Raw genomic sequence first — 9,392 nt, forward strand, 5'->3', positions numbered from 1 at the left:
GTGAAACTGCAATTGGCACATGGAGATAGGCATCTCTGATCTCGATGGATGCCAGGAAATCCCCTTGGGTCATTGAGGCAATGACTGACCGCAGAGACTCCATGCGAAAGTGCCGCACCTGAACATGCTTGTTGAGAAGATTGAGATCCAGGATGGGCTGGAAGGAACCGTCCTTTTTGGGGACTAGGAAGAGATTTGAGTAGAAACCTCTGAACCGTTCCCGGGCGGGAACCGGTACAATTACTCCGTTGGCCTGCAAGGATGCCACGGCCTGAGAGAAGGCGGCGGCCTTGGAGCAGGGGGGAGTTGACAGAAAAAAATCTGTCTGGAGGGTTGGAAGAGAATTCTATCCTGTAGCCATGGGATATGATGTCCCGCACCCACTGATTGGAGACGTGTTGAAACCACGCGTCGCCAAAGTGGGAGAGCCTGCCACCGACTAAGGACGTTGCTGGCGCGAACAGATAGTCAAGAGGAGGCTGCCTTAGTGGCAGCAGCTCCTGCGGTCTTCTGTGGACACGCTTTTGTGCGCCAGTTGGATTTTTGGTCCTTGGCTGAGTTGGTGGACGAGGCCGAGGGCTTAGAGGACGACCAGTTGGAGGAACGAAAGGAACGAAACCTCGACTGATTCCTACCCTGGACAGGTTTCCTGGTTTTGGTTTGTGGCATGGAAGTACTCTTCCCGCCAGTAGCTTCCTTAATAATTTCATCCAGCTGTTCACCGAACAGCCTGGACCCAGCAAAAGGGAGTCCAGCAAGGTACTTCTTTGAAGAAGCATCTGCCTTCCACTCTCGAAGCCACAAGATCCTGCGGATAGCGAGGGAATTAGCCGAAGCCACCGCAGTGCGGTGAGAAGCCTCCAGCATGGCAGACATGGCATAGGATGAAAAGGCCGAAGCTTGGGAAGTTAAGGCAACCATTTCGGGCATAGATTCCCTGGCGAGGGAATGCATCACCTCTAGAGAAGCAGAAATGGCTTTGAGAGCCCACACTGTTGCAAACGTTGGGGAGAACGAGGCCCCTGCCGCTTCATATACAGATTTGGCCAGAAGGTCAACCTGGCGGTCAGTGGAATCCTTGAGAGGTGCCATCAGCCACTGATACAACGGTCCGGGCTGAGAGTCTAGACACCGGGGGGGGTCTACCTTGGGTGAATGAGCCCACTCCTTGACCACCTCAGGTGGAAAGGGAAAACGGTCATCAGAACAACGCTTTGGGAAGCGTTTGTCAGGACAGGCCCTGGGCTTGGTCATAGCGGCCTGAAAACTGGAGTGGTTAAAGAACATACTCTTTGTCCTCTTAGGCAAGGTAAACTGGTGCTTTTCTGCCAGAGAGGGTTGCTCCTCTGATACTGGCGGATTGAGATCCAGCACAGAATTAATGGACGCAATCAAATCACTAACATCTCAATGGGGCACATGGAGTTAGCCTCCGAGCCCCCTGTAAAGGCATCTTCCTCGTCCTGCGAGTCAGCTTCTGAAAAAGCCGCGGGACGAGGAAGGAGAGGGAGCCCTGCGTTTCCTTTTAGGAGGACGGGGTCTGGGACCAGATGATGAATCCTCTGTGAGCTCCGGTCCTGAGAGAGCCCTAGCAGCAGAGGCACCCTGTGAAGGGGGCTGATGCATGTTCAGCAAAGTCCTGGACAGTTGTCCCATGGAGTCGGCAAAAGACTGGGAGATTGACCTAGATAAGGATTCCATCCAAGCCGGGGGTTCAGCCACAGGAGCCGGAGCGACCACTGGGGGTGCGATTCCAGGCTCAGGCATCGTCAGGATAGAGCAGGCATCAGTGTGGATAGGTGCTCGGTTCAGGCAGTAGGAGCTTACATGCAGTGCATACTGAATACAGCTTTGGAGCCTTGCTCCTCGTGTGAGACATGCTGCTGGAGTGGGGGGCTCTGCCAGAATGACCCCCAGAGAGTATATACAGAGGTCCACAACCAGAGGTTGTGGCTTACCAGACCGCTGGAGCGGTGTTGTGTGCCCTCCAGATCCCGAAGCCCGGACCCCCAAGCACCTCAGCAGGGATGCTGCAGACCAGTGCTGATCGCAGGGAAAAACGCTGAGAAAATGGCCGCCGGAGCGAAGAGAGGGGGCAGTACTCACTCTGGGAGCGGGATCTTGAGGGCAATAGAGACTTACAGGGGAGGAGACATGTAACCAGTGAGGAGTGTCCCTCCCCTGTGCAGAACGGCCGCTGGGCGGAGCCGCGCTGTCCCTCTGCATGAATGACATGCGAGGGCAGTGAAACCGAAAGTAGGCCTCCGGCGAAGCCGGGGCCTTAATTTGAGCGGTGCGGCCGGCGCGCAGGCACCATCGGCGCGGTTCTCAGGCGACAGCCAGAGAACCCGCCGGAAATGTCATAAAACTCACTCAGCACACTCTCCCACAACAATAAAGTACAGGGACCCCCAATATATAAACGTCTCAGGTACTTAGCTTGCTGAGACGCAGGGTTCCAAGTCCCTGGGGATGAGTGCTCCGGTCCAGCAGGATCCTGAAGGACTGCGGATGGAGACCGGTCTCCTGCCAAGCATGGAGAACCGTGCTGGCTCCCACTTCAAGCCAGAGCCCAGGAGGGATGGTGAGGGAGCGCGGCATGTAAGGCTCCAGCCTTGGAATCAACCTTAACAGCACCGCCGACAGTGGGGTGAGAAGGGACATGCCGGGGGTCCAGGCTTGGACCCGCTTTTCTTCAAACTCTTTCCAAAAATGAAAAATCAGATGAGAATGCATGTGTGGATGTATGCCTCCTGAACACAAAGCGATAAACTGGCTAGATCTGGTTCTCCAGGGGGTGTATAAGCTCAGAGGGAGGAGCTACACTTTTGAGTGTAGTACTTTGTGTCCTCTGGAGGCAGAAGCTATACACCCAATGTCTGGGTCTCCCATAGGAACGATAAAGAAAAACCACACCACATACCATGCAGATACAAAACAGTAGCATGCTTACCTGACCAGAGCCAATCCATAAAGTAACTCCAATTCTTGTTCTCCCATTCCGCCACTGACATCCAGGATTTTGCAGCGCACCAGATCAGCGGTGCAGTCCACAGCCAGCGGCATGCTGTTCCCATACCTGGAAAAGAAGCAGCCACACATTCACTATACAGCGCCCATTCAGTTATACACTGCCAGATAACATCAGCTTGCAAACTTCAGTAAAAGGGTTATTTCCACCTTTCCATGACAGATGTTTACATCATATCCACAGGGCATGCCAATAATATACAATGGTTGTGGGTTCCACTATGCCAAAAATAGGTCCGGTCTTCTGCTGACAATATAGCGGTGTCTGCACATGTATGGCTCCCTACATTCACGGCTATGGGATTTCTGGAAATAGTAAACCAAACATACTGGAGATAAAATACTCCTCCAGCTAGCCATTCATACTCATCTGGAGACTTCCTATAAGCATGATTGCAGAGTCCATTTAATCGTAAGGTGAGGTGGGAGGGACACCCACTTGAAACACATTTTTTGGGATTTTAACTTTTTTCTTTTGTCAATTGTTTTTTTGTGGACTAATTAAAGGTAATCTGTCACCAGATTTTTGCCACCTAATCAGATAGCAGTGCAATCTGATAAAACATCAGAGAGGCAGGAAAAGGGGGAAAAAAAAAAAAAAAAAAGAAGGAAAAGGGTAACCCTTCTCCGCAGTTGTACTACGATCGCAAGATCACATCATAGTCGCATGACCCTGCTGCGAGGGTCATTAGCATATCGCTTCCAATGCTCTTGCATCAGAAACTCTGCGCAAGTGGAACCATACCCTAATTACTAGATCTGCAACAGAGAAAACATGGATTTTATCAAAATGACAGCAAACAGCTCAGTATTATATATAATTACATATTGTATTACATATTTACAATTTATTACAGTTTGTGTTCTAAAGTTGTATTCCAATAAATATATTTTATGTTCTAAATATCTTGATTATTGTATCAAAAATGATTAAATGTCTGATGTTCACATTGTACTACAATACACTTTTTACTTAAATAAAAGCAATATACTAAATCTTATTATTCAGTATGTTTTTGTTCAAAACTTTTTTGCCACTTACATAGTGTTATATAGAACACTATATAATAAACTATGTAATAAGCTAACACTATGTAATACACTATGTAAGTGGCAAAAAACAGTTTTCAACAAAAACATAGTAAATAACATTTGTGCAGTCTATGAATTTGTTGTAAGAAATAGAATTGCCTCCATCAGAGCCTCCTTTGCAGATGACCTCGAATCTACCCTAATAATGTTAAGGCTAGAGAACAACCTCTCTTCAGTAACTTGGGTTGGAGGCAAAGCCGTAACATGGGCAACATCTCTAACAATTTCCGGGTATAAAGGAATTGCCTCATGCACAGTCAGTTTTGATGAATGGTTGAATTTTTCTATTTCTTTGAGAGCAAGTGAAAAATTTTACTGAAATCTGGTCAATCTGCTGCTATAGGAGACGGAGTGAAATCTTTTTCCTTGCGGCAATGCTTTGCTGCTCCATGTCATCCAAATACTTGTCAAAGTTAAACTCCTCATCTAATGAGGATGAAGATATGGCAGCAGTAGCACTGTCAGGCCCCAAGTCCTCTTGCGCCTGGCAGTCCTGTAGCCGCTCATCCTAACTGCTATCTCACTCAAAGCTTCTTTTCCTTTGCTAAGCTGTTGATCATCAAGCAGTATACGATGACTTGGGTCCACATAAACAGCTGCCAGAAGAATTTGATTTTCCAATAGCTGTGTCTCTCTCCGTTTCTTTGAAGCAGAAAAGCCATCTGCAATTAAACCTCCTCTTTGGGACAGGCAAAATAGCAAGTTCTTCCACTCCCTTATGAAAATGCCAGGAGTTAAATCCTCAGCTTGTAATTTTTTAGTCACGGTAAATGGGTGATTAAGCAATTCCTTCCATTCAATTGACCTTCATTTAAAGTTACTTGAGGGTTCACCATATCTATAAGAAACGATTTTAGTTCAAACAATCGCTCAGTCATTAAATAAGTGCTGCCTCAGCGAGTGGCTTGATCAACAATTGCCCCTTCCCCAGCATCTTTTCAAGATGGAATCAATTTTAGGGGTTCTGGCAGCAATACCCAACTTCCTCACGTTTCCAATCAGATTTCCAGCATGTCCGCCCAGTTTCACACATCCGGCTTTTTGCCGGATGTGGCGCACGCCAGTACAGTACGATACAGTACAGTGGCAGCGCCACAACTTCCGAGTCACATGCTCCAGTCATATGAAAGCATGTGACCGTCGTTTGTCGCACTGCCACTGTACTGTATACACTGTACTGGAGTGCGCCACATCCGCCAAACCGGCGAAAAGCCAGATGTGTGAAACCGGGGTCCCTCTTGCAGACTCGCTCTTATTGCCAGCTGCAGCGTGTGCACAACACAGCGCATGTGATGAATATGAAAGTGTTTTGAAGCAGCTTCAACAAGATCATCTAATCCTAAAGTATCATTTTGCTGTTCTTCTGTTGTACTATCCGTTTGTTCCCCAGTTACATGAGCAGCACTGTGGCTCCATCTCACACATACCAAATCCTAAATTTTATTCTGTTGTTCATTACTCTCAATCATCAGTGTAATTGTACTTATGTTTGAAGCATTGTCCGTTACAATGGCAAGAACCTGTTCTTTTTTGTGTTCCTAATCTTGCAGAACTTTTTCCACTAAGGCCTGGAGAAACTGGCTGCTGTGATGAACTTTACTATCTGTTACTGCCAGTGTCTTACTTACAATTTCTTTCTTGTCACAAACATATCGAGCATTGATGGCAAAATAATTCAGTGAAATGCAGTGACTCCGGGCATCCAGCAAAGGCAATGGGTTTCAAGACATGACATTCAGACACAGCGTTTTGTGAGGATCCTCACAGAGAATGAGCAGTCAGTTTGTGGTGTTTTTCTAATCTGCTTTTGCTATTGAAAGCATTATTTATGAGCTCAAAAACCTTTCAGGTGAAGCGGTTTTTTAAAAAGCTGATCTGCTTTTGCAGCTGAAAAACGTATCCTCAAAAAACGCAGCAAAAACGCTGTGTGTGAATGTAGCCTTATATCAGGAATGGAGTAGTCATTTATAGGACATTTCATAACTTTCCCAAATTCCTATGAAAAATTAATCAGCACATTCTGCATTGCACTACTGTCCCCAATTTATTACATATTTTAGGAGTCTGAGTCGGTGCATTTTAAACTGACTCTGACTCCACCAAAATGAGCTCTGACTCCAACTTCGACTCCACAGCCCTGGTTGTAAGGACTTATGCTCAAGACTGAATAGGTAAGAGGAAAGATTTAAAAACAGATCGCACTTGGACCAATGTTATTCAAAGAGGCAGTGTAGATGAACATTCGGCATGTAAAAATTCCAGCATGCTGCAATTTTAGGCCCAAGCCACACGGCATGAAAATCGGTGCAAGTGGCGTGTGATAGAAAAAAAAACAAAAAAACGCATTCCACTCAAACCAATATTAGCCTGTGTGTCAGCATCCATGAGCGATTATTTTCTCAGCCCTAATCGGACAGAGAAAATCGCAGCATGCTGCAACTGTAATGCGAAACTCTTTCTCTCACACCCATTCAAGTGTATGGGGCGAGAGGGGGGGTGGGGAAATTGCACTGCACTCGCGATACACAGAGTAGCCGGCTGCGGAGGAGAGAGGGAGATAAATCCCTCCCCTCCTCAGTGCCAGCCCGCCCCCCGCAGCTGAGGTTCGCTCACACGGTCAGACCTCAGTCGCAGGGATACTCGCATGACACTCTGCTCCTGCTGTGCTGCCAGCGTGAACCAAGTGTCATGCGAGGATCGCAGTAGATCCCCGTGTGGCCCAGGCCTTATTCTGGAAATCGGATGATACTCACCCATTCAAGTCTATGGGTGTGAGAAAAAGAGATGCTGTAGTATAGCATATGATTTTTACGGATACATTGCAATTCTGTAAACACGGGAAACTAAGTGGACAGCACACAGATGACAAGCAACGGAAAAAAAAAAAAAAGCCCCACTTTTCTGGATGAAAATTGGACTGATTTCTTGTAAGCTTCTGCGAACCCAAGCTAAATGGGCCTTCTGGCTCATGCATAGAGAGCGGGCTGGTCACAAATACAGTGATGTCACTGAGAGGTGGAGCAGACCAGCGCTGGACACCGAAGAGAGCAGCAATAGGTGAGTAAATTGTATTCAATACACTGAAGTATAAACCGCTCACTTCTTTTAAAAGTCTTTCATTTCTGGAAGCCTGAAGAGTTTAGAAGGTAGATCAAACACTTCTACATATGCTCAGCAAGTAGTTGTTACACTGCAGTACATATATATGTTCATTCTTTCCGGTGCGTGCTTAGCAGGTTTTTTTTTTTGTTTTTCCTTCAAGTGGGTTAGAGAGTGGAATCACCAAAAGGGGTGGGGGCAAAAAAAAAAACCAAAAACCACCAGACATCCGGTGCACAGTGTGTCCTACCGGTAGGGAGCGCGTCCACCTAAGTTGCCCACTGCAGCATGAACACCAAATACGGCCCGGGGGATTACCTTAGTGACTAATGTGCAGGCTAGAGACCAGCCTCTCCAAGATGTAAGGGTCCCAGAGATGGAATTCAGACAGGCAGACTTTTATGGAGAAGTCATAAATATCTCATTAGAAGGACACTTTCAGAAAGGCTTTTCCATTAGAGACATTTGTAACACAAGGCTTTACTAATAATGTTATGCAGTTAAAGGTAACCTGTCAGCTGATATGTGCGGCCTAATCTGTGCGCAGCAGGTATGATGCCAACCACGTATGTGAGACTGAGATGCTGCGGCGTTTCAGAACACATTAATAGCCGCTGGGGACCAAACCACGAAGCACACTAGTCACCAAGACAGGTCCTCACAGTTTCTCCGCCCACTGAGAGGTTTCCCTAAACATGCACACAGGTAGCTATCACTCCAGGACAGCAGGTGGGGAGAAAGCGCCAGGGATCCGCCTGGATGACTACTCTGCTTCGAAGATTGATCCCCAGTGGATATTAAAAGGAACCTGTCACCAGGTTTTTGCTCCCCCATTTGAGAGCAGCATAATGTAGAGACAGAGACCCTGATTCCAGCGATGTGTCACTTACTGAGCTGTGTGCTGTTATTTTATAAAATCAATGTTTTCTCTGCTGCAGATCTAGCAGTTATACAGCGCTCATGAATATGCTGGACTACCTGCAGCACGCCAAGTAGTCCTGTAATGATAATCTACTGCTGATTAATCAGTGATTTTATCAAAACTACGCTAAAAAGCCCAATAAGTGACACATCGCTGGAATCAGGATCTGTGCCCCTCCATTATGCTGCTCTCAGATTAGGTGGTAAAAATCTGGTGACAGATTCCCTTTAGAATATGTTCTTCTCTGAAACACTGCTGCGTCCCTGAGTCTCACATGCCTGGCAGGGATCCTACATGTGCCACACGCACTAGGCAGCAGCTATGTCTGTATGGCCGGGATCACACTGGGGAAAACAGCGCAGGAGAGACCCTTAGTGATGATCAGGTGGACTGATTTCTGTACAGTTGGCTACTAGCCTGGGCCACACAGGGGCAGGAAAGCGCCACAACAGACACCGCACAGCAGCGGGCACACACGCCTCACCTGCTCTTCCAGGCGGAGATCTGGTGCAGCGCATACTGCTGGAGCTTGCAGTCCCGGCTGTACAGATATTCCAGGACCTGCTCCCATTCCGCCTTGCTGATCCAGGCTACGACCTGCCGCTCACCCGCCATCCCCAGCGGCAGCACAGCGAGACCGTCTCCGCCAATCACAGTTCGCCTTTGTTATGATGCGGCGTAACAACAAATAGCCCCGACCGGAAACAAGGGCAGAGAATGTAAGTTCCGGGCTGCGTTTGATGCACGTTTTCTTACCCATAGTAAAGACAACTGCTCTAGAAAGTGGAGAGTGACCAGAATACAGCAAATCAGTGTGCGTCTATGTGATTCCCCCATTCCAGTACTTCACCCTCCACCCCAATGTGTCACCCCCACCCCGATAATTCACCCGCACCCCAATGCTTCACCCATATTTCACACCATCTTAATACTTCATTCACTGTCATCACAATACTTCATTCCCCACCCCAATACTTCACTCCCATTCCAATACTTCATTTTCACCCCCATCCCAGTACTTCAGCAGTACCCTAATACTTAACTCCAACCCATACTTCACCCCACCTTAATACTTCACTCCCATCCCAATACTTTAGCCCCACCCCAATATTTCACCCTCATCCCAATGCCTCACCCTCACCCCAATTCTTTACCCTCACCCCAATAATTCACCCCATCTCAATACTTGATTCACCCCAATGTGTCAGCTCCACCACAATGCGTCGCCCCCATCCCAATACCTCAGCAC

General features: G+C 47.5%; 1 protein-coding gene across 1 annotated transcript in view; it reads right to left on the minus strand.

The window, feature by feature from the left end:
* Positions 1 to 8,810, minus strand: part of LAS1L (LAS1 like ribosome biogenesis factor) — a 64,200-nt gene extending 55,390 nt beyond the window's left edge. Inside the window, exons 1-2 of the mRNA XM_075323896.1 lie at positions 8,628 to 8,810; positions 2,954 to 3,079 (exon numbers count right to left, since the gene is read on the minus strand). Coding sequence (XP_075180011.1) covers positions 2,954 to 3,079; positions 8,628 to 8,758 — 257 coding nt within the window. The 5' untranslated portion in view covers positions 8,759 to 8,810. The remainder of the gene's footprint in view (positions 1 to 2,953; positions 3,080 to 8,627) is intronic.
* Positions 8,811 to 9,392: the final 582 nt, after the last annotated feature.

Source organism: Anomaloglossus baeobatrachus, chromosome 9 (genome assembly GCF_048569485.1).
Source record: "Anomaloglossus baeobatrachus isolate aAnoBae1 chromosome 9, aAnoBae1.hap1, whole genome shotgun sequence".
In the NCBI taxonomy this organism is placed as follows: domain Eukaryota; kingdom Metazoa; phylum Chordata; class Amphibia; order Anura; family Aromobatidae; genus Anomaloglossus; species Anomaloglossus baeobatrachus.